General features: G+C 38.3%; 1 protein-coding gene across 2 annotated transcripts in view; it reads right to left on the minus strand.

Moving 5' to 3' along the window:
* Positions 1–25,940, minus strand: part of Fbxl7 (F-box and leucine rich repeat protein 7) — a 322,258-nt gene that overhangs the window by 264,569 nt on the left and 31,749 nt on the right. Inside the window, exon 1 of one of the 2 annotated variants that reach the window (XM_090332113.1) lies at positions 16,500–16,549. The exons of the other annotated variant lie outside the window; for it this stretch is intronic. Within the exon in view, the coding sequence (XP_090188239.1) occupies positions 16,500–16,509 (10 nt within the window). The 5' untranslated portion in view covers positions 16,510–16,549. Of the gene's footprint in view, positions 1–16,499; positions 16,550–25,940 lie in introns of those variants that run through there. 2 annotated transcript variants of the gene reach the window in all.

Here is a 25,940-nt window from a genome sequence, read left to right on the forward strand (position 1 = left end):
GTAATAGTCACAACTAATCCTCATCACTCAGACAACATCACCTAATCATAATCACCAAAGGCACTGTCCATACCAGGACATGTGGGGACTACAACTGTAATGCGTGATTTGGAGGAGACAGCCACATTCAGTCTGTAGTGACCAATAAATGCTCACAAGTGGACTTTAAGGTTAATTCTTACAGGCCAATGACCTTAAAGGTTAATTTCAAATGCCAGTGATCTCTAAAATTAAGTCCAAACAGACAGTATTGTGTCTACTCAGTGAATAAGCTACTCTGAACCCTTCCTTGCTAATGACTCATTAAGAAGGCCATTTGATAAGGAAGCTCCAAAGAGTTCTCATAGAAAAGGTTGAGACCCCATGAAGGAGGTAAAGCGGGTCCCTCTTGTCCAAGATTCGATTCTCGAGTTCAACTGCTTCACATGAGCCAACTCTAGTCATGGACTGGCCTTAGAGACAAGAACTTCAAAACTCCTGACCCACACAAACCAGAATATTACAAAAGAGTGCCTAAAGGTGCAGACATAAAATTTAACTTGACTTCTTATGTAACCACAGTGACTAGAACATACAGGGACACATTTATAAAAGAACAGAATTGCCTTATTTTGAAATATTTATACTTACTCTTTTCTAAAGCAATTTTGTTTAGTTGAGAGAGGCAACAGTGGCTTTCTGACACATGCTGTTTTTCTGGATAAACAATTATGAGATATATTCTAAAGCACATTATGATAAGCAATGCCCTGAGATCTGATCCTGCTTCTCTCCCGGATGCCAACTATTCAGAGTCCAAGAGTGATCTATTCAGATTCATCTCCAGAGCTCCACTTCACACAGGGCTTATGGCCAAACAGCCAGTGAGAGCAAGTTAGACTTTGCATGTAGTGGCACATTAGTCACAAAGCATAACACCACTTCCTATGAGTGACATGAAGGACAAAGACAATTCCCGCTGTCCCCCATCGTAACCTCCCTGTGTGCTGAGGTTCCTGTACATCTAAAATCATCACAACCAAGAGATCTGAAATGATAATGCTGAAGAACACAATGCTGCCAAATCCCACCAAAATAACACAGGAACACCCACAAGAAATCAGTGCATTTTGGAACAGCTATTTATATTTGATGTGTATTTGATGACGTGCATAGAGACTCAATTGGAAGTTGTGAATGACAGGTACAGCTGAATCATTTAATTCTCTGCAATATGTTCCACATCAAAGATGACAAAGCCATGTACAAGCATTCTGCTGATCCAAGACCATCCCATCTCAAGTGAATGGAAATTTTTGCTCTTTCTTGGAGGGTAATGGATGGGAACAAAAGGAGTTTAACATTTTCTTTTGTAAGAGTACCTTCACTTTTGCTTAAATGGGCACAGAATCATAGCCATTTCTCTTTTAACATACAGTACTGCTATTGCTTGTTGAAATTATAGAAGCATTTTAGATGTAGCATCCTGGGGGGTTCTGAATAACTCATGCCAAAAATACCGCAAGAGGTAGTGCTCTTTAGACATCCAGAATTCCACGAGAAATATTGCTATGGGTTAGTTTGTTTAGACTTTGCCTTCTAAGTCTACTGGGCTTACACAAAAGCCATCAGAAGGCTAGCCAATTAAGACACACCCAATGATCTTCTGACCTTCCATGCCATGCTAGGAGTAACAATGCTTCTCACTGAGATAAAGACTCCCATGCTTGGGAACTACATCTTAATTATTGCCCAAAGGGGTTTTCCCCCTGCACCCACTGTGTTTTATCCATCAGTTTTTTCAGAACATGATCCCATCTCCTATTCCCTATCCCTTTCTTTTATACAAGATATTTTTTGGCAGGAAGTTCCAGAAATTTCTCTATTCTCACAAGAATATCTCTAGGCACTTTCCCAGTATAATAAAGAAACGTTTTATGTCATGGGTGATGGCCAGTTAATGTCGATGTTTCTCTGGATACAGTACAGCATTACCAGCCAAGGGAAACACCTGCACAGCTCTGTGTTCCTGCATTACATCCACGAGCTCATATCCCATCAACAAAGAACAAAAACCACAGGTGCCGAGGGGAAAACAGCTCTACATAAATCTAACTCAAGACCATCTTTTCAAAATAAACATAATTGTAAAAAGGAAGAAATCTAGCTAGTAAACATAGACAGCCCTGTAATTACACTGTATTTATAAAATCTATTCTTATAATGTATTTGATAATGTATGCAACTGTATTTGATAATATCTGCATAACTCATTTTATAATGACCACAGAGGAAAGCACAAAAGGCAAGAGTTCCTTGCAGACATCAGAGTGGCAGACAAATGCAAGTGGTACTTAGCCAGACCTTCTGGCTTCTATTTTCTGAACAACTTCAGAGTACAGATTTAACTAAAGTGTTCTTTAGACCTGGACATCTCTAAATTAATATATCCTTAGGACTACATATAAACACACACCTACGTCTTATATACTAATAGTAGTATTTCATTAGAGGAATCAAAACCCAAACAAAAACAACTAAAACCGACTTTGATTTCCTTGGCAATGTCCAGGCCCTGGGAATATATCCCACCACAAGTCTTCATGAAATGAAGATACAGTGCAGCCAGCTGGATGGAGAACCAATTACTCTTTGTCACAATATTATCTGACTTTCCCTCCAAGACAACTGATGCCCACAGGAAACTCACACTCGTGGAGGAAGAACCTAAATGCCTGCATGACATTGAGAGGATGGAAGCCAGACCCTGAAGAACCCACATGGTGCCTTGCAATAATAAATGCCACATGGATGACATCGCCAGAGACCATGTAAAGCCTGAGGGTCTAAGGATGGGAAGAGGATAGTTACCGGATTATAAAGAATGAGCGATTGAGCCACGCTTGTCAGATGCTGTTTCATGGTAGACAGATTAAAATGGAGCAAGGCTCTGGAGGTTCTGTCATCCAGGCTGCTTCTCAAAACATCTCACATGAACTTACATGATTTGGGAGATTCTATCAAAGTCTTTCATAAAAACTTCAGAGCAAAAGAACGGATCCTGTTCTCTGAACTCGGTGTCTACTTTCAAGCTGTTTCCATGCTGGTCATATTCACATCGCAGTTGGAGAATCCTCAGGATATAAGATGATCAGAAAAGGTCTTCTTCTGCCTCAGGGAATGGGAAGAACAGATGTATAGACAATAAAGGGAACTAGAAAGATTGTACTGACGACCGTAACAAGATGTATAAACACTTGGTAATGATGATCCAAACTGATGACCCAAATACCAGCCAACTATTTCATCTGAATCTCAAGTGCTATCCAGTTAATCAAGGGTAAATAAAGGTAACTTAGTCTCATCCGATATGATTGAATGTACCTAGTGTAGAGCTATTGTAATCCTCTGCTAGGAGAGTCCTAGATATGTACTAATTATTACAAATGAGGGAAACCTTTGAGTCTGGCTTACTTCACTCAATATGATTTTTTCAAAGTCTTTCCATTTCCTTACAAATAGGGTGATATCATTCTTTCTGACAGTAGCGTAGAATTGCATTGTGTATAAATACCACATCTTGTTGATCCAATCATCAACTGAGGGGCATCTGGGTTGGTTCCATATCTTCCCTATGCAATGAACAGCTTTGTGCTAGTGGCTTTAGTGTGTCCTTGTTTCTGGACATTTGGGTAAATGCCAAGGAGTGGAATTGCTGGGTCATAGGAGAGCTCTGTTTAGTCTTTTGAGGAACCGTCATACTGCTTTCCATAGTGGTTGAATGAGTTTGCACTCCCACCAACAGTATAGTAGGGATCCCTCCTGGCCACATTCCTGCCAGCATCTGTTGTTATTGGAATTCTTGATCCTGGCCATTCTAACTGGAGTGAGGTGGAATCTTAGAGTTGTTTTGATTTGCATTTCTTTTATGGCCAGAGATGTCAAGCATTTCTTGATGTGTCTATAGGCCATTCTTATTTCTTCTTCAGAGAAGTCTCTCTTTAAGTCGTTAGCCCATCTTTTAAGGGATGGTTGTTTCTTTGAAGATTTGTTTTGGAGAGATTCAATTTTTTGGCTGTTGGTATATTTTAGATATGAGGCCCTTGTCTGTTGTATGGCTAGTGAAGATCTTCTCCCACTCTATGGGCTTTCTATTTAACTTCTAGCTATGTCCTTAGCCATACAGAAGCTCTGCTGTTTAATGCAGCCCTGTTTGTCCAAACTTCCTTCAATTTGTTGTGTTTCTGGGTCTTTGTTAAGAAAGTTTTCAACCTGTGCCAAGGAGACTTAGTATATCTCCTATTCTTCTTGTAAAGTTTTCAGGGTATCTGCTTTTACCTCAAGGTCTTTGATCCATTTGTAATTAAATCTGGTGCAGGGTGACACAGATCTCTAGCGTATGGAAGCAAGAGCTCTATCTTGTGTGGTTGTGGTTCTTAATTTTATGTTATTTCTCTTATTTTTTGCCCTTTTGTAAATCTCATGTTGTTACTATATTTGACTTTGTTACCTGGTATACTGTATATACATTTATTTGAAATAGGAAAGAGAAGGGGGAGAAATAGATGATTGGGAAGGAGTAGAGGGAGGGAAATGGGGACAAAAACCATGAGAAGGAGTATCAATGTGTGAGAAATAATGCACCTGGCGAATGTTAACTGTAACCCCTCTATACATTGCCCCGACAATAAAAAAGAAAATAAATAAAAACTTCTGAAATCTAAGTCTCCAAACTTTCATGCAAACACACACAAAAATGAATAAAAACAAGCTTTTCAGATATCTAAAAAAAAGAATAAACAACTTCATATAGGACATTAAAACAAAAGCAAAACATAACCCCTAAAACCCTTGTTTCCTTATCTTGACATTCATTTAGATTAACGTCATATTATGTGGTCATATGTCCACAGCTTTTGAGCTTTTGTGATGCTCTGCTAGGAAAATCTTAGACATATTCTAATTTTTACAAATGAGGGGAACCATGAGCCTACGTTTCTTTGGGTCTGGCTTACTTCACTTAGTATAGTGTTATACTTTATATTCCCTATTTGTTCCTCCGGCTCCCACCAGTGCCCGCCACAATATCATCTGTTTCTCTTTCCCTATTCCACATCCCTGTCTTGATGTACAGCTTTCGTTGGGATTCTTTCATCTTTTTCCCATTTTGCTCTTTTCTAAGTAGCTCCTTAGTTAGATCCATGTTCTAAGTTTTTCTAGGTAAATAGCTATGTATATAGACATATATCCATGTACACATGTGTAAAAACATATTTAGGGGTTTTTATTTGTATTTTATTGGTGGTTAAGGATAATAAAAAATCTATATGCAGCAAAAAAAAAAAAGAAAAAAGGTAACAAATGTCAGCTATCCTACTCCACCGTTAAGTTAAACCAAACCTTTAGATCCACTGTATCATTGCCTTGTGGTGAATTTTGCCACTCAGTGCAAGCTAACACTATAAAAATAATACTCCATATTATTTTATATGATAAAATATATTTTATAGTCTCAAGAAGACACAGCTTCTTGCTCTCATTTTATAAAGTGTAGCTCCTGAAATGTTATCATTCTGAGACATCAAATGTCATCACCTCTCATATTCCTTGAAAATGGTTCACTATGAACCCAGTTTGATGATAAAAGAGGACACAATATAAAGAATTGTATCACTCCATTTCACCAGCTACCACTGAAAACTATAAATCAAACATACACACACAAAAATCACAGTGTGCTCAAATCAGGCAGAGGAAAATACATCACTGAGGACCACGAATGTCAGATTCCAACCATTTCATTCTGTTTATAAGCCTCTAGTTCTTCTTCATAAACTACAGTGCTTTGTTCCTTAGGCCAGGGTGTAGTAAGACAGGCATATTGTACTAAAACAAAAAAAGTAGTAAGTAGCTACAGATTACACCATATTTCCCAAAAGATGTAAACAATCACTCAGTGCATTTCATTCTGCTTATGTTATGACATGCTAGCTTGAAAAAAGTTGAAGTCTACCCTTTAAGAAAAAGCTACAGTTACCAGTCACGCTTCACTGCAAATAAAATGTCCTGCTGAGCAGTCTAAAAACCTAAGGACCAAGAAACAAAATACATTTTTTAAAGTAAAGGAATACTCTCATGTTATCACAAGCTTAAAACATAAAGCCACTATAAAAGAAACATTTAGTCTAAAACAATATGGCCAACCACTTACAGTTCTCACTCAGACAGATTCATAGGGATATGTCTTCTGTGATCACTAAAAACAGAAAGATATTATGACTGAAAAGAATCAAGAAAACACATGCATTCATGTAATTTTCAATTCCCTGTTGGGCCTCATCCAACAATCAAGCTCTAGATTTGCTTTGTATTTCAAGGGAAAGGCAGCACATGCAAACACAAATGATAAAAGTAAATAAGTAAGGGAATGAATGAAGACCAGTTTATACAAAATCTCATTTCCATGTCAGAATAAGTTAGGGGCAACCTTGGATTACTCTATAATTCAGGTTCAGAAAAAAAACTGAGATACAGCTTTTGAAGGGCTACTTTTGTTGTTGTTGTTGTTGTTGTGTTGTTTTCTAATCCAGGATTGTTCAATCCTGCAGAATTCTGGTTCAGAGATAAACCACCTGGGGATGGGATGGGGTGTCTGTCCTGCAATCACCTGGATGGTGGGCAGTTAATTTCTACCCAGTGGAGGTCAGTAGCCATGCTCCCTTATTTCCCAGTTACAACAATAAACTGTGACTCCAGATAACAAAATGTCAGTCCCATAGAGGTAAATATCCTCCAGCTGAAACTTACCATTCTGATGCAGTGATGACAAAGGAAATCCTAATCCTTCAGAAGGGAAGATCAGCCTGTGTAGCCACAGACACAAGTGATCCACTCTAACATCTGAGGACCTCCTCTCACCCTACCATGTGCTCTGCTCAAGAGGCAGAGGATGGAAATGCAAATCGGTCTTCACCCAACTTGGAAAAACACAGAATTGCCTTTATCCCACTTGTACATTTTAAAGATACTCATTAAATGTGCTAGGGATACAACATCCTGAGATAAAGAGGAACCAGCCAGATTATCCCAGATAATTCCAGATTTTTCTTGGCCATTTCCCTCTAGAAAGAGGTGCAATGCCTTAGTCCCCCATGTTATTCAAGGAATAAACCATCGGAAGTGCTGCTTTCTGGGGTCTCCTAGCTTTGGTGCCCCCAGGGCATGTACAGCCAAGACTCTGGACTTTCCTAAGCCTTAGGGGCACATAAAAACCCCAAGATCTCTCTCTCTCTGTAAACACGTGTCCTTGTACCTTGTATATGAATTTGCTCTGTTTCCCTGGACTCAAGGTGGTAACTAATGCCTTTTTGTTTCATAAAGTACAACCCAGATCTCCCCTGCTCAAAGTAATCTTCAAAAGAAATGCTCCGTAGGGGCTGATGTTACGATTTGACACAGATATTTAATAAAAAGACATTGCGTATGTCAAGCCTATTTAAGACATTAGCAAGTTTGCTAGAATCTTTTAGAAAATAGCAACAGGAAGAAAACTCTTTAAAAAAAAGAAAACTTTCCTGGAAATAAAGAAATTATAGGTTTCATTCTGTCTGAACAAGTTATTAAATATAAGGACAATATTCCATTCTATATCTCAACCTTTCTGCTTGTGGGTCTCATTATGTTACCTCATTGGGGAATGGGAGAGTGAGGAAACTCTTGATGTTGACGTTGATCTGCGTTTGTGATGATGTGTACCAAGGACCAAGTGTTAAATGATCACCCGCCATGAGATGCTTCCTCTCTTGGGCTGTAATGAAGCAAAGCACACTAACATTCCTCATGAGTGCTGGCCAGTTGAGACAGGGCATCCAATGAGGTGAACACATGACCTTACAACAGAAGAAACTATCTGAATTACCTTGATAGAAGTCACTGTTTACACAAAACCAAAGAGGAAACCAAGATGATTCCAAAATCATCTGAGTGGAGCCTTGCCTCACAGGTGAACCTTTAGTACAGAGATTTCTCTTCAGCCAATATCACCTTCACTAAAACTCCTGTTGTGTATTTCCTCTTCCTTGACACACAAAATCAAAATGAACATTTTACTGTGATTCAAAACTTTATTAAAAAATAAAAGCTATGTATTTTTCTGAGTGAGAATGATTGTCTTACTGGCAATCTTGATAAATCTCTACTGAAGCTTTCTGCTGCGAAATTCTTTGCTGCCCACACCTTCTGTCTCTCTATTTAAAGCCAATGGGAATGCATGGCCTTCAGCAAACACTGCATAATTTCCAGAGTCTCAGACATGAAGGGCTCAGAGCCACTCGATGTAACTGAGCAAACATTGATTGAGCTGCTCTACTGCTCACTGAGCCTTGGAATTAAAAATAAATAACATTTGACCTGTCTCTCTTCAAAGATTTCACAGCCTATTATGTAAGATAAACATCTGCTATAAACCCCAAAATGAAATGAGAGAGGTGTGCCCAGTCACGCTAGAAGAGAGACAAGAAGGCGATTAACTTCACTTGATGAATCTGGGCTCCGGAAAGGCATTGGCAGGACCCAGGGGAGACAAATGCCCGTCCTGGTCCTCCCTTTCAAGGAAACTCTATGCATAAAGTGAATAAACTTAGGTTAATGAAAATCAAGAGCTGTCCTCCTTTAAGGGTAGAAGGTAACTGTAAAATGTAAGGGGACAGTGGGGAATGGGTGGATGAGTGCAGGTAAGTTCACACTGCTTCCCATGGCTGTTTTAGAGAGGGTGGATTACAAGTGTCAGGCACCACGCCTTCCTCCTACCCCATCTTTGAGTCACTTGCATATTAAACCAATCAATATTGAGCAAATGACAGCCAACAGGGCAGACACTCATTTTCACCTCCTCAAAGCCCAGAGCTGGAGTCAGTCATACCCCCGGACTTCATATGCTAGAGATAAGTATTGTAATACTAGGCAGAGTTCTTTCCCTCTCTTCAAACAGCCCCACAGTTAAAACCATGAGGCATGCATGCATGCAGGTATGTACAAACATATGGATACAGTCTAGGATACACAGGCTTTTTGTGCTTGTCTTATTCTTACTGTTATTAATTTCTTTTTATTTATCTCAGAAATCTGTATTTATTTTAATTTTGTTATCTTTAAGTAGCTGTACAAATGGGTTTTGATTCATCATGTGCCGTTATTAAATTCGATTTTTTTGTTTTCTTTTGTTTTGTGCCTGTCTGGGGGCTTAAGCTCAGGGCCTGCATGCTATCCCTGAACTTGAACTCCAGCTCTACTTCCAATGACTTCTTCCTACTCTTCATCTTCCTCCTCTTATCCTTCTTCTTCCTCCTCCTCTACTTCCTCTTCCTCTTTTTCCTCTTCTTCTTCCTCCTACTCTTCCTCTTCCTCCTCCGCCTCCTCTTCTTCTTCCTCCTCCCCCTCCTCCTCCTTCTCCTCTCCTACTTTTCCTTCTGTGATTAACTAGAGATAAGCACCTCACAGACTTCCTGCCTAGAGTGGTTTCAAATCTCAATCCTCAGTTTTCACCCTTCTCCATACTACTATTAATGAATTCTGACACTGAAGAAAAGAAATAAAAGACTAAATAACCATGCAAAAAAATACTAACACAGACAACATTGAAAAATATTTGGTGATTGTAGAATGTTGGCTCACACCTGTAACTTTAGAGAACTGGATGGTGGAGATTGGGGGCAGCCCAGGAAGAAAGAAGTCTATGGGACCTCATAACAGCAGTATGCCCCTGTTACCCCAGTTTAGGGAGACTGCACAATGGCTGGGCACAGTGACATACACATGGCATCCCCACTGACATGGGAAGTACAAGTATTTGACTGTAAACACAGATTGGCTTTGGCCTAAAATAAGAGCCAATATTGAAAATAATTAAAGCAAAACGGATTTTGATCCATAGCTAAAGTGGTAGCCCATATACCTAGCAACTGTGTTCCCACAAATTCAATTTCCATCACCACCAAGAAAAAGAAAAGGAAAGGAAATGTATAGATGGAGCTGTGAACCAGTGGCTCATGCTGAAATACTAGGAGATCTAGAGAGTCACCATGTGAGGGATAAAAAGTTCACCAAAGCATATCTCAGAAAAATCTAGGCTTGATAGCACACAGCGCTAATCCAGATAGGGATCAAAGTGTGGAAATCTTGGAAGATTCCCTCCCATTGTGGCTGGCATAACTGTAAAAAAGATGGCCAAGTGATGGCATTTAACAAGGCTTGTACTATGCTAGTAATGAGGCATTGTTTGGAACCGGGAAACAAAATTAAAGGCCATAGATACAAATGGCCAAGTCAAAGTCTTGGTTAGTTTTTACGATTTCACGTCCATTTGGGGATTTGAATCTGCTTGTGGAAAACAGATGTTTGGCTGCTAAAACAAATGACATTTTAAAGTTTGATTTCATAAAAAATTAAAGCACAGCTATAAACCAGAAGCTCAGAAGGAACCAGCCCACACAATCACAGTCAGATACTGAGTCACTGGGCCACCCCAGTGTGGGCAAAATCATTTGCATGGAGTAGTGGGAAATGGCTCGGAAGCTGTTTTTGAAAGCTGGCTTGACGAAGGTGGTGCAGGTGGGATCTTGAGCAGAACTGTACACTTACAAGCCACCACCACATCTTTCATCTGGACCAGCATTGTTTATCTAGTACACAGCATCATTTCAATGACCAAAATAAGCAAAGGGCAAAAAATGGCTTTTAGTAAGAGTCACCGGGACTTTTGACAAACCTTGACTACATACAGATCTGAAGGCACATCTTCTAGTTATTAATTTGACTCAACTCATACAGTTTAAATGTGAAGCTGCAGAAAGGAAAAGAGGCTACATTTTCAAGATGCTGTAGTGTCAAAGAAGAAAAATGGTTTCTTTATATATATCTTATTAAAATTGGTGACTAAAGTAGAAAATCTACAAAAACGACTGTCATCAGTTATCTATAAAGTCCTAGACTTCGATGGAATGGAAGTTACGGCATATTGGACTAAATCTTTTCATCTGACATACCAGAAAACAGAAGCCAGGAAAATTAGGATGCCTGCCCAAATATAAATGAAATACATCTAGAAATGTCCCTGAGTCTGCAGGAAAAAAATGTCCCCAAAAGTGGTGCTGATGAGCTGTTAATGTAGTTGAAATTAAGTGTGTTGGTGTTCTTCCAGTGCAAGGGGCTCAGAGTTTCAAGTGTAGCAAAATCATACAGGCCAGCTCAGCATTTGTGCTCATTCCTTTGATAAAAGGGTTTCTTCTCTCACAGCCTCCCCTGGAAGGACTCTGTACAACTCACTGTTGAATTATGGGAGTGGGGGAATTACTCAGCAAGGATCTTTCTGTCTTCCTACATGAGAAACTCTTCCAAAGATAATCTGCAAGTTTCTAAGGGGAAGAAGAAAAGACAGCATATACGAGTCAAGAAAAGCATGAAATAAATTTATGACCTCTAATTTTATACCCCTGTGCTAATAAGCAAGACCACCTGAACCCCTTTTGGAAACTATAGAAAAGTAATCATTCGATTTTTCAAATGCCTGTAATACTCATTTACAATGAAATTAAAATTTCCCAAAACCTTGCTTCTTTGCATAAAATGTGTGAGTCATGCAGCCAAAACTAGGGTCTAGATTTCCCAACTTCATGTGTCTTATTTAGAAATACAGTATTTGTAAACTCTTTTGTTAAATGGCAACTCCACCGTGCAACTAAAGATAATTTTAAAAAGTACAAACAAGGTCTTTTCACTCCAGTGTTTACTGTGAGTCATGGTCATGTCATGTAACCACACCAGCTCTGAGCAATGGTCATGTAGTCAGTCCAGTTGGCAAGGAAATTAAAATAAATACTTTATAGATATCCTTGGGAGAATGGACTAGATTCTCGCTCAGTATTCCTAACTCACTTGCTTAAACAAAACAACAGAAGCTAGGTCACCTTAGCTAACCCAACTTAGTGTAGACCAGCAGTTGTTCAGTATTACCAGTTACACAACAATAACAATGGAACTGGAGCACAGATCCTAGGAGAGCCCAATCTTACTTACTTCCAGGTTTTCTGGAAACAAAATAATGAGCTTAGGCCCCACACTTTTGCCTCTCTAAAACCAGTGTCCATATCCCCAAGCATTTCATTCCACTGATATTTACATTTTTATTCACATAAATTATACAAGAGGGTTTTACAGTGATATTTACATTTACACATGTATTGTACATTGATCAAATTGGTTCCATCTCTATCACCCTTTCTTAATTCCCTCCTCATCCCCTCTCTTTTGTCACATTTTTTATGGATTCTATTATGCTATTTCAATACATGGATATGATGTACTTCTACTAATTCTCCTGTCATTCTCTCCTTTCCTTCTTCTCCCTTTCTATCCCCCTCCTTCTCTTCCTCACCATGAAAACATATTGTAGCATTTTTACATGTTAAATTTTAAATGTTTGCTTTTGTTTTATAAAATAAAGAACATGCAATGATTACTGAACCTTTGAGTATCATTAGTGCCAGATCTAAAACAGCATGCCCCTTAACCTCTTAATTTTCTTAATGTATTTCAGACGTATGTTATATTTACATCTGACTATATATCCATCCATCCACCATTGGATGCATTGATTTGTGAAAGTCATTTGTCTTCAGGGTTTCTGGACCATATTCAAACTAAGAGAAACAATGAAGAAAGTGATACTGTTGCTTACAAAGCAGCTAATTTAAATGATGAATATGATTTTTTCTTTATTCCATTTCATATAATTCAGGAACTCTTAAATTTTCCTTTTTGTTTCTTGCTACAGCTGATCTTGAGAGTGTATCCACTTATTTATTCAGTACATCTAATGCATACAGAAATTCACTTTCACTCAAGAGAAAGCCTATAGCCAGGCTTCACTGAATACATATTTGTATACATACACACACACACACACACACACACACACACCACAGATACTTTCTACCCACTAGACTAAGGGTAAGAATTACTTTTTTTTTGTCGTAGGACTTGAACTCTGGGCCTGGGCGTTGTCCCTGAGCTCTTCAACTCAAGGCTACCATCTTACCGCTTGACCCACAGCACCACTTCTGTAAGAATTACTTTCAAAAGCTTCAATCACAATCTAAGAATCATTGTCTATACTAACATGACAAACATAAATAAAAGTTCTGCTCTTCTGCATTCATATGACAACAATGCCCATTGTGAACTTTTAATAATAGAGGACAAAAGGAAATCTTGTAATAATACTTTATGTACCTTTGATAACAAGGATATTTTATCCTGAGTTTTAAGAAGAAAGAGTTAGCTGGTAACAAAATGTTTCCACATATCCTTAAAAGACTGTGACTATAAGAAAAAATATGTTCAATTCATCTGTGAAATGTGCTGATCAGGAAGAAGAATTTCCAATGAATGCATCTAAATGTGCTATGAATTTATTGCAAGAGCTAGGACTGAACATCTCAGAACATGATGGGACACCCTGACACAGAGTGGCTGGAGGGAGAGATTTTTACCCAAATATTTAAATCTGGGGCTTGACATATTTCAGCAGTATTATTCAGTATTATTCAGTAGTATGTAGTCTGAGGATTTCACTTACTAAAACATCAAGCCTTCTCAAGCCCAAATAATTCCCCAAGTACCTTAGATTCATTTTCCACAAGCAAAGAAGGATCAGTTTTAAAGTCCAACATTCTGCTTGCCAAAACATCAGCCCAACAGAAATGTTGGAAGAGACAAGTTCAAGTGGAGACTTTAGTTCTTCAGGCAAACTTCAAGAGCCAGGAGCATAAGAGAAAGGAGGGAGAGCTCCTCTAAGAGTGCTTGGCTTCCACGAGGATGGCTTCAAACAGGAGAGTGTGAAGTATTTGCAATAAAAAGAACTGACTTTCAGAATTACTTTATTGTTGGAGATTTTAGCAACTCTATTTCTCATAACCAGCACAAACCCAGCAAATGCCAGAAAGCATACTCTAAAAAGTAATTTATCAGAAAAAAATAAGCCCAGTTCCACTCTCCATATAAGACTGATGCATAAACAGTAAAGAGAAATTAATAGCATGAAGTAGATACAGAGTATTAATTTCTATCATGCTTGTTTCAAAAATGAGGTTCTACTTGTTCAAGAAAATGCCAATGACGAGACTGCAGATTAAAAGAACAGAAAATCATTACCACTATAAAACATTTGGTATTTTCCAGAATACCTGCCAATTCCACCCTTCAGAGATACTTCTGTATCTTTATAGCAGAAAACACATCCAAACATCATTTCTAGATGAAACCAAGTAACCATCAGCAAAAGAGATAAATCACATGTTCTGTATTCCCTAACTATACTTTTTCATGTTGGAACCCATTCATTGTATATCATGTTGCCTAAAAATCTTTTCATACTTCCTTTTCTCCATAATAATTAGTAACATCTCATATATGAATGTCAGGAGAATTTATTCTATTTAATATCTATATGTGTCTACACAGGGAAATTAAGACCCACCAGGACAAGGGTTTTGATCTTTATTCATTGTCCTATCTACCCATAGAGCCTAGAAACACTACATACAGAAGAAAGGAGGGAAGGAAGGAAGGAAGGAAGGAAGGAAGGAAGGAAGGAAGGAAGGAAGGAAGGAAGGAAGGAAGGAAGGAAGGGAAGGAAGGGAAATGACCAAAGAGAGAAAGGGCAAGGGCAAAAGAAGGGGAAAATCTGACCTTAAAATCGTGAAAATGGTCTTCTGTGAAAGATTTCGGATCATTTTTAGTGAATAATTCTTAGGCTAAGACACATAAGTGCTCTCTGATATCAGTCCTTCCTTGCAGAGTGAAGGCATTTTAAAAGTTCCTGGGCAATACTTTTAAATTACACACACGCACACACACCGCATATTTATGCACACATGTTCAGATGTTTCTATATACTCTAGCACATTGTCAGCTCCACAGCTCCTTCCAACTCAAATGCTTATGGCCTCCATACGAGACTTCCACACTTTTCACAACCCTACTCTGTGTTGTGCTGTATAGTGGTAGGTTGAAAGGCTTCTAGTAGTTTTAGACATATGTTTCTTCTCAATGATCTCTGGGAAATATTTCCTAGTTTCCTGCTGTAGCTTGATTCCTTATTCCTATGCACTCTCTTCCCAAAATATGTGTTGCTTCTTACGCCGTGGATGAACAAACGCTATTTCTATTAATAATGGAAATACCTCTCATCTGCTGTGTACCTCCTCTGTGCCAGGGAATCTTGCATTATCTAGGTTTGTTTCCTAACAATCTTCAGAGCAATGTGCCTTGTGAAGATCTGGTATCTTGTGCATGAAACATGGAAGATTTCCCTCCAGCATCGCAGACCGGCGTACATGCTCCAAGTCGCTGGTAAACCTGCCAAGAATTCTGGGTGCTTTCATATCCACAGCAAAACTTGATTTATGTCTGAGACTCTATAGACTAAAACCTCAACCTCAAGTTAAGCAAGGGGAAAATAGTTCCCTACAGAAGGAATCTGACTTGGAGGATATTCAATGTGGGTTTACTCTTGAGGACTGAGGGAAACACAGATGGCCTCATCTACAAGTAGGTGTCGTTGCTGAGCTCTTGATGAGCAGCTCGAGCTTAGTCAGTAGTTTGGGGTTGTTGTTGGAATCCTGAGAACAGGCTATTTCTATGTTAACTCTCGAGGGCATATTGATCTGAGTTCACAGAGCCACAGCCACTTACAGTTAGACCCAGCCTGGCACCTGTGTAATTCCCTTGGCCAGCTCCCCTGGGCCTGGCAGCAATAAAGAACAGAACCCATGCCCTGCGTTCTCAGGTTTAAAAGAACAATTGGACTCCAGCAATGTTTCTTTCTGCATTGTAGAAAGGGAAATAAAGCCTTATTCTCTTAGAAAACCAAAGGGGAAAAAAATCAGCTCAACTCCCTGTGGCTGCAGAAGAGAACAGCTGAGCCCCTATAATCCGCCATGCCCCTGCTCATCGCAACTTTACCATGCAAACAGAGCCACTATGGGCTTTGTTTGTAAACAATAAAAACAAAACCAAATAGCGATATTTTGGTAATAGATATATAACACAATATTTGCCATATTGGACCACCCAGTATCATTAATTACATTTACAATATAACCACCATTACTACGTTTCCAGACTATGTCATTATCCCAAACAGAAGCTCTCTGCTTATAGAGCAGTAGTTTCTATCTCCCCCTTCATTCATCTCTTGGTAATCTTTCATCTTTCTCTTTCTATGAATTTTCCTGCTATATGTAGTTAGGTAGATGCATATTCTACATATTTCGTGTAATTCATAAAAAAAATATTTATTCTTTGGTGTCACCCATTGTCAAGGGTTTAGGCTAATGTCTTTACCACAGTGAGCTACATGAGCTACTACACATGGAGGTCAGGATTCCTCACAGCACCTGTTATCAAGCCCTGTGTCTGAGTTCCAGAGTTCAAGGCTTACTCTACTAGGCTGAAAGACTTACTGGAAATCATTTTTTTCTTCTTTTTTCTGTCATGGGGCTTGAACTCTAGTCTTGGGTGCTGTCCCTGAGTTCTTCAGCTCAAGGCTAGTGCTCTACCACTTGAGCCACAGCACCACCTCCTGGAAATCTTTATTCATTTATGTCCATAGCATTCAGCCAATTTGCTTTGAACAGAGTATGCCTGACCCAACTTGTCTCTAAAGCACAAATGAAGCAGCAACTACACAGATGGCCCATGACATACAGCAGTCTGATTTAGCATTTTCCCATTTTATGATTGTGTGCAGACAATACACATTCAACAGCATTCCAGTTACTCACACCTAGAATCCTAGCAACTCAGGCTGAGTTCTAAAGAATGATGGTTTGAAGTCAGCCTGGGCAGGAAAGACTGTAAGATTCTTATTTCAGTTAACCATTAAGAATCCAGAAGTATAGTGGCACTGAGGCTCAAATGGTAGAGCATTATCCTTGAGCTTAAGAGCTCAAGGACAGCACCCAGGCCCAGAGATCAAGCCCCATGACCAACTGGAAAAAAAAAAAGAAACAAAAGAAGCCAGAAGTGGAACTGTGACTCAAGTGGTAGATTTTCTACCTTCAAGGGAAAAACACTAAGGGGCAGTGCTAGGACCCCAATGAAGCCCCACTACAATAGACTCTTGGTGAAATTCTGATCTTTCTGATTCTAGTAAAACACAGAATAACAGCCTTACTCAGCCCCAAACTCTCAAGGAAAAACAAATAAGTGCCTATGCAATGTGGCATGTTGCTGATGTAGAATGTTTGGCAGATTGGATACACTGAATATAATGTTTTTAATTTACATTGGATTATTGGGTTGAATCCCACTTCAAATCAAGAAGCATTCTGAAAGGTAAACTAAGCTTCTCTTGTCTTTACAAAATGGTGTAGATTCCATCATTATAAAATCTTCATAAAATTTACTTATCTTACTTTTAAAGTAAAACAACCCACAACTGACTCTATATAATTATGCAAATTTTTGAATTGAACTACATAAAAAGCTGCCATGATACATCCTGGAAATCTTGGTTAAATATTTATTAGTTATAAATATATTCCACAGGACTTAGAAAGTAGGCCAATAAAGTTTAAGTAAATAAAAGGTCCCTAAACATGAATTACAGATAGTTACTTTTAGGGTAAATTAATAATCTAATTTTTAGTTACTCATAATTTTAAATCTTTTTTTGCTTTAAAATACTGCTGAAGTTCAAGCTCTAAATAAACAAGGTATTACCTATTCATTGACATCATAGTAATTCCTATTATTAATGATGCAGATATTGTGAATATCAAAGTAGACAACTGATGTCAGAATGTCTGACAAGAAGTTCTTCAGTAAATAGAAGAATCTTATTCCTCATGGAGAGTGGGACATATTGTTTCATGGTCTATAAATCCCTCCAAGATTAAAGGATACCATGAAATAGTGAAGATGATCTGAGAACAAGAAGAATATGAAGGAAGGAACATGACTGGTTTAGAACAAGAAAAAGGAAGATCTATGCTGCAGAAATAAGCCAAGAATGAATTTCATATTTAAGCTTCTCGCAAGCCAAGCTGAGACAAAAGTAGGGATCAAGGTCACAATGTAAATCAAAGTACACACACACACACACACACACACACACACACAAATTACCACATGTACCCAATAGTGTAACTGCACCTTCACATCCAGAAAAAGTCCTAAAATAGACTTCAATAACAAAACATTTAGTATGCTTTATTAATTGCTAATGATTTATCTCATATTACAAAACAAGTTAAATCATGCAATTAAATCATGCAAATAAGTAAGATCAATCAGATGCAGATTTCCATTTTGCTATAAACACAGTGTGAAACTGGACAATGTCCTGTTTTTTTCCTGTTTCCTAAACATCCTTTCTAAGTCTGAGAGAGCAAAATCATTGTTCTTGATATTGCAAATAATTCATACATGACAGGCTCCCAGAGTTACTGCCAGTTGGATAATTATGCATAAGTAATATACTGTTCTCATCTTTTGTAGAGAAGGCTTTGTAAGGCATGTAGGCTCTCTGTTTAAAAGGGAAACTTTTCAAATATGGTGCCGAACAGTTAGAAAGAAAGGGTTACATGGCAACACAGATGCTCTGGGTCAAGTACATGTTCTGAGAAAGCAAGTGGCATGCAAATGAACATAATCCAGTGAACCAGCGCCCGAACAGGCGGTGTTTTCTCTAATCAAACCCCGTGCTGTGCCACAACATATCAATTCTACAACAGTGCTGGGCACAACACTCACTTTGAGAGGTAAAAGCAAGGGTCTTCTTGTTAGAAATATTTTCTATCCTATTCTCCTAGGCCAAAAGAGTAGATGTACATTTTACCAAAAATTGTCAGCAGAAAAAAAAGAAAAGAAAAATTCTAACTCCCACCCTGTTTTGTATGGCCCAAGGCCCAGATTTAAACTTTAACATTTGCTCATATGCTACTGTGTAAGTCAAGTCTTGAACTGTTTCGGCTGCCTCCATGGGGAGGTCAGGATGATGGGTGCACGTGTGGGTGAGCCAGCTGTTGGATGGTGCTGGTTTGCTGAGTGAAGGTCAAGGTGAAGGTAAGATGACTGAGACTTCATTAACACTGGGCAATGCCTTGGCATAAATGGTTTTCTACAAAGAGCCCTGGAGAATTTGGGTCACCAAAAAGGGATCTGAAGTTAACTGAAACATTAAATCTTAGCAAGAGAAAGTTCTAAAACAGTTGGATGACAAGGCCAAGACATTGCAAAGGCTATGGTTCTATCTCTGGCCTTTTACCTATTTGAGCAAGAAGTGAATGGAATTTTCCAAAATCCCTTCTTGGTGCCTGGGAAGCTAGAGAGGCTTTCAGAGACGGAGGCTACCAGAGGAACCAGGAGATTCCGAAGTACTCAGTCTAGGTACTTAGTGCCCCCAAACCACCTCTCAGAAGTCCATGTTTTGTGTTTGTTTGGCCTGTCACCAATCTCACCATCTCAGCTACCAGAAACATTAAATACATCCAAGAAACCATTTGTTAACATGATTTTCATTCCAGGCACCAGCCATCTCCCAATAGCTTAGTGACGTAAATGAGTTTTCCAAGCCTCCTTGAAGGAAAAATAAAAAATACTCTCAACAGTTGCTTTTGAAAAGTCCTGGCAAGCTTCTAGGCTTATATCTTTTGAGGACGTTTTCATTTAGAGCACCCCTGAGAGGTGGAAAGAAAAATGTAATCTCAGACAATATTCCCTTTCTGATAAATATTTCTGATAAATATCCTCTAGCAGAGAACATCTTCAGAAGTATAGTCTCCAAGGTCTTTATGCACAGAAGCTCCTGTGCTCAGGCTCTTGCGTGACAAGCTCTCTACAGGAAGAGTGCGCACAGCAGCCCACGACTGTCCACAGCCCTGCTTCTGCACACATTCTTCCTCCTTCACTGCTCACCTGGCTTCTTTCCTCTATACTGGATTCATACTGGTCCAGTCCTAGTGTTCGATGTCTCCCACAGACATCAGCATTCAACAGAAATGGAGGCAGTCCACAGAGAATGGAAAGAACATCCATACATGCGTTACAGCTGTCTGAAGGGCTGGAGTTCCATTGTACACATAAACCGCTTTTCTTAAAAGGCAAAACAATTCAATATATAGCCTAAAATTAAGATAAGTAAAGGAAGAGGAAGGCCAGAAGGGGGGGGGAAGAAAGTTGAAAGGGGTTACAATGATCAAGATGCACGGGACTGATAAAAGTCTTTGTGAATGGCAACTCCTTTGAATAACTACTTAAAGACAATAAAAATATGTTTTCTAAAGAGAACACAATTTATTTACTAGTTTTAAAGAAGCCAAGAATATAAGTATATCCTGTGAGTAAATGGCCAATAAACGTTTACTATGTGCTAATCCTGTGCTATGTGCTCCTAACTCATTTAGTAAACAAGGCAGATGTAACCCTACCTCATGGAGCAGAGACTGAGGCACAGAGAGGTTTAGGAAATGCTCATAGTTTCATACATAAGTATACCAAGAATCACATTGAGAGTACCTTGTTGCCAGAACCTGGAGTCTGCATTTGATGAATGCTGGCCATTATCATGTTTGCTCTTATTAATGGGCTATTTCAATGGAATAATTAGGATGCGTTTTTAATGTCCATTCCAGTACACAGGTGACATCATGTTTTGTCTTTCAAAGGAGATCGCCTTGTGAGGTTCCCTGTATTCCAAATAAAGCAATTTTTTCATAAAGTTCTTTAAGTCAAAGGACTTCAAAGCCAGAGTTTATTAACTCCATGGAGGGTTTTTTTTATCTTGTTACATCATTGTCCTTGGTTTTTCCCTTTCTAAATTTTAGGTTAATACACTAATTAATGAAATATTAAGTAATCTCCTAGAAAAGTCTCTTGTTGGCTTAGAAAAGAACTGCTTGCGTCTTTTCCTAGTTCAGCAGGAAACCCAAAGGCCAATTTGGAAGGTTTCTTTATTGGTCAGGATTTGCTGTTTTGCTATCTGGGATCACTGCTCTGTCATTTCTGGAACAGAGAACAGGTAGAACAAGCTTACAAGGCTTGATTTCAAGCTTCCCTGGTAAAGGACAATTAAGGCAACCTTTCACGATCCCTTAGCCCCCCTTTACTCTTTACAGTTCCTAGAAGTAGTTGTAGAACATACTGAAAAGGCAGCATCCCAAGAGGAGAAGGAGCTGCTCAGACCCATCAGGGTCCATTTCCCTCTCCTAAAATGAGAATACCCTTCTACATTCTAGCCCGTTGAGTCACATGACTCTGGGGTATAGAATCTAGAGGAGATTTCTTTCTGAGGTCCTTAGCTGAACTACAGATGGGATGCAGGTGCAAATGAGCACAGATGAGACTCCATCCACTCAGGGAATAATCCTCAGCCTTGGGAACCAGCTACAATGGATCCTGGAATTGTCCTTGCTGCTTATCAATAAGTAAAAGCCACTACAGATGACACGGGATATGTGCAGGTGGGCCACCTCTCTGGTCTCGGCCAAACTGGTAAACTGGAGAGCTGGCAGGACCCAAGAGCTAACAGAAGGTGGGAGCAATCAATTCCCTTCATTTTCTATAAACACTTAAGAAGTACCTGGAATGCAAACATGGTAAAACAAAATAAAACACAGTAAACTTTGGTTTCCAACTTTTCCAGAAGTTAAGATTCTAGCCTTGAAAAATATTCTCTGCACCCTCTATTACAAGAATCCTCTAGTCTCACTAGCCTTTATATATCTTTTCCTTCTTCTGGTCAGCACTCCACTGATGCCCAATTCACAATGTTGGACCCTTAACAATTTCTATAAATTTGATGACTGTAAAATCTATCATCAGACTCTACATACATATAAAACGTAGTGTTTTTCCTAAATGTCTGTAATACCTCACTTAGCCATTTACTAATTATCAGATAATTCCTAATGACAAATGAGAAGACCAACAATTTTACATAAGTAAAGATAGAACAAAATTGAAGATGAAAAATTGAGAGATTAAAACTTTTATTACTAAACAGTCTATTATGTGAGAAACCAAAACAGGTATGTCTATTTAGCTATTATTTATATATTTATAGGTACAACAAACAAAAATCACAGATTTAAAGACTAAAACTACTTTAAAGCACACTATACAGTATCTGAAAATACTCTAGTTTATCCATCATCCATGACTATTATCTTTAAAATAATGTATACTTTGGGAAAAAATAAAATAATTCTTTTTAATGATGTCTACCAAAATTGTCCAGGTTCAATAGTCTGTACTTGTAGATCTGAAAGAAAGCTACAAGATAATTGGGAGGGGGTAGAGGGAGGAAAAGGGGGATAAAACATAAGAACGGATATCAATGTTCGAGAAGTAATGTACCTGCTACCTAACAAGTGTAACTGTAACCCTTCTATAAATTACCCCAACAATAAAATGCAGTTAAAAAAAAAAGAAGGCACATATTTTCTAAGAATTACTTTACACAAGGCATCAAAACCACTTATATTTTCCTTTGGGTTTAGGTGAATTTGAAATTTCACTTCACTTTCAGATCACAAGGTACCAACGTACTCAAAACCAATTTTAACTGATATACAAATTCAGTGACTTCCATTCTTAATCCTTATTTAATTGATTTTAAAAAAATACAGTGACATCCAGTTGAAAATGACAATCTAGACCTGGCAGGGCACAGTGGCTCACGCCTGTAATCCTAACTACTCAGGAGGCTGAGACCTGAGGATCAAGGTTCAAAGCCAGTCAGGGCACAAAAGGATCTGAGACTCTTATCTCCAAATAAATTCTAGAAAACAGGAAGTGGGGGTTGGCTCAAGGGTAGGGTGGTAGCCTTGATCTGAAGAGCTCAGAGACAATGCCCAGGCCCAGGGTTAGGGTAATAACCTTGAGCTAAAGAGCTCAGGGACAGTGCCTAGGTCGAGTTCAAGACCCAGGACCCACAAAAAAAAAAAAAAGAAAGAAAGAAAGAAAAAGAAAAGAAAATGTTAGTCTATACCTTTCATATTACTGCTATTCAATTTAATCTGCATTTTATGTACATTTACAACGGTGGTGTATTAAAATTGGGCCAATACTTGTCACTAGAGTTATATGAGGAATCACTCTATAGGAAAATCAGATAATATAATGAAGTCAATAAAAGGATGTGTTCAGCAGATCTTTATCACAATGATTTGGTGGTTGCTTGGTTAGCTAAACTAAACTACTAAACTAAAGCACTTTGTGTATTTTGAATCCTCAACTCATGAAAAATTCTGTTGGATTACCCCATCACACTTAATTTCCTTTCCTACATAATAAGTGAACATATCAGCTAATAAAACATTAGAATGCTTCATAAATTAATGTCCTGGTAATTTAAGAAAGAAATAGCATGTTAAGACCTATGTCAAGAACCACGATGATGAAAATAAACATGATATATATGATAGGAAATAGGGATCCATTGTAAATATACAGGACAAAGATGGAAAAAATAAACTTACGTCTACCAATTGTTCTTGGGATATTCCCATGAATGAGAAACAATAAATCAGAGATGTTATCTCAAGCTCTATAGGATGTGTAGAATCTAGGAGCTGTATCTACAGGAAGACTTTTTCCTTTCTTCCTCTGTACAGAGAGAATTCCAACATCCTTTGTAAAAAAAAAAAATAACATTTTGGATTGTCATAGCTAAGTACACTAAGGAAGACAATGATATCTTCAGCCGAAACCCAACAAATACAATAGTCTATAAAGAATAAGGTCAGATGATAAAGGTGAAGGTCATATGATGCTTGGACAAAGAAGTTAATGATAGACTCTGCTCTGAAGTAAAACCAGGACACAATGAGTATATTGGGAGGCTCGAAGGGACTTCAAAGAGAAATTTATCGTCTCTACTCATCCACATTCTGTTCTGAAATGAATCATAAGCATAAGTCAAAGGACAAACTAAAATTAAATGCTGTAAATGCAGTGCGTCTTTTTTTTTCTTTCCATTTGCTTTAGGGAGAAATTAAATTACGTATGGATGTATGGGGGGGTGCAGAAGCTGGGACAGTCAACAACTCTAAGCAAGGGAAACTGAAGTAAAGGTTTTTTTCAGGGCCTATTGAAAAATTAGAAATACTACAACACAGTTGGACACTTAAACTCATAGCACGTCTATGGTTCAACAGCCAAATACCACCGCTGTACCATGAACTTCTCTAGACGGCCAGCTTGGTGCTTCACTTTCGACTGTTCTGTGAAGGTGGAAATGAGGCCCTGCCTGACAAATTCCTGATCTCTTCCTGCAAGTTTCTAGTTTCATGAGGATTCAAGTTTGAATGAACATTTTAGCCCTTGCTAGATTATTCATTAAAGCGGGGAATATGATTTATTCAACAGTCTCTAGCTCAAACTCTGTTATATATTAAAAACAGTAAAAATGATTGTTGGCTGATTTTCTTTTGGAAACGCTGGAAGAAAATGATTTTTCTCCAAGGCCAACTCTCCTCTGTATTACTCACAAATTGACATTTATTAAGCCTATATTTAGAATTTCCCTACTCGGGAACCTGAAATTTTCTTTCAGCAAGGAAAAGGTAACTGTTTAGAACACCCATCCTCACCTGAACCCCTAGACTTTTTTCAGGCTCAGAAAACCAGCTATTCTGTACTCTGAAAGCAGGAGAGTATTCCAGTTTGTAGAAAGGCACATAAAAAGAAAATCACAGGGACATTAACACTGAACAGAATAACTTTGTGCGAGTTTGAGTATGTCTTGCAATTTAAAAAGCAGAGAAGGAATTTTCAGTTGAGCATGTTTTTGATTTGCCCCTATCAAAATATGCAAAAAAAGACATTATGGATTCTGACATTTCTTAGTCTGCTCTAAGTCTCCTCACAGTACAAAGGGTCATTTATGATTTGGGAAATAAAAAGCTAGGAACTGAGGCTATCTGGCTGTTTACACAGGTTGAAGTTGTGTCAAAGGAATAATGAGTTATTTTGTTCTAAGCAGATAAAATATATGGTCATAAGTTCCGCAGTAGGCATTTGTAGAATCGTATTCGAAAAACATGTTCCAGCATGGACCATGCAACCATGTGTGACTACAAATAATGTGTCATTTCAGGATTATAAAAATGTTCATGGGAGGTTTGCTAAGGTGATGGTTATTACCTCATTTAATAACCAGTGACATGAGATAATAAAAGGACTGGAGATGCCTACGTTCACATAGTACCATATATTAAGTGATTTAAATTTAAGAGATCTGCTTGTGTGTTATCTAGAGCTATATGAAGGATAGAACTAGTATACTGACAAATACTTAAATAAATTGATATTTTTGTCTTAAAATGTAAATGAAGCCAGATCATTGCTATAAGTACACTAGCACAATTCTTCATGTTTAATTTAAAGATGAGATTTCTCCAAAAGTGCTGTCCACCAACCAATGAAGGGCATAATTTCTAAAGTGTATTTTTCACTAAGAAAAGAAAAGCTCTATGTGAAATAATAATATATTATTACATATATGGTATAATATGCTACCTTTTAAGAAAGTAAGAAAGAAATATATACTTATATCCTTACTTTTTTAAGAAGAAACAGGTATAGCATAAGGCAGGAATAATGAAAGTAGCTCCATAAATATGTGTGAATGGAGGTAATAGTTCTCAAAATGATAAAAAAAAATGATACATTTTTTAAGATCAGTCCTGGGGCTTGAACTCTGGCCTGGACACTGCTCCTGAGCTCTTTTTGCTCAAGGCTAGCATGCTCCCCTTTTGAGTCACAGTGATAATTCCAGTTTTTTGAGTAGTTAATTGGCGATAAGAGTCTCATGGGGACTTTTTTGCCTAGGCTGGCTTCAAACCATGATCCTCCTGAGTAACTAAGATTGTGGGGGTGAGCCAGCAGCACCCAAATGA

The sequence above is a fragment of the Megascapheus bottae genome, chromosome 4, assembly GCF_031878675.1.
Source record: "Megascapheus bottae isolate mThoBot1 chromosome 4, mThoBot2.hap1, whole genome shotgun sequence".
Lineage (NCBI taxonomy): Eukaryota > Metazoa > Chordata > Mammalia > Rodentia > Geomyidae > Megascapheus > Megascapheus bottae.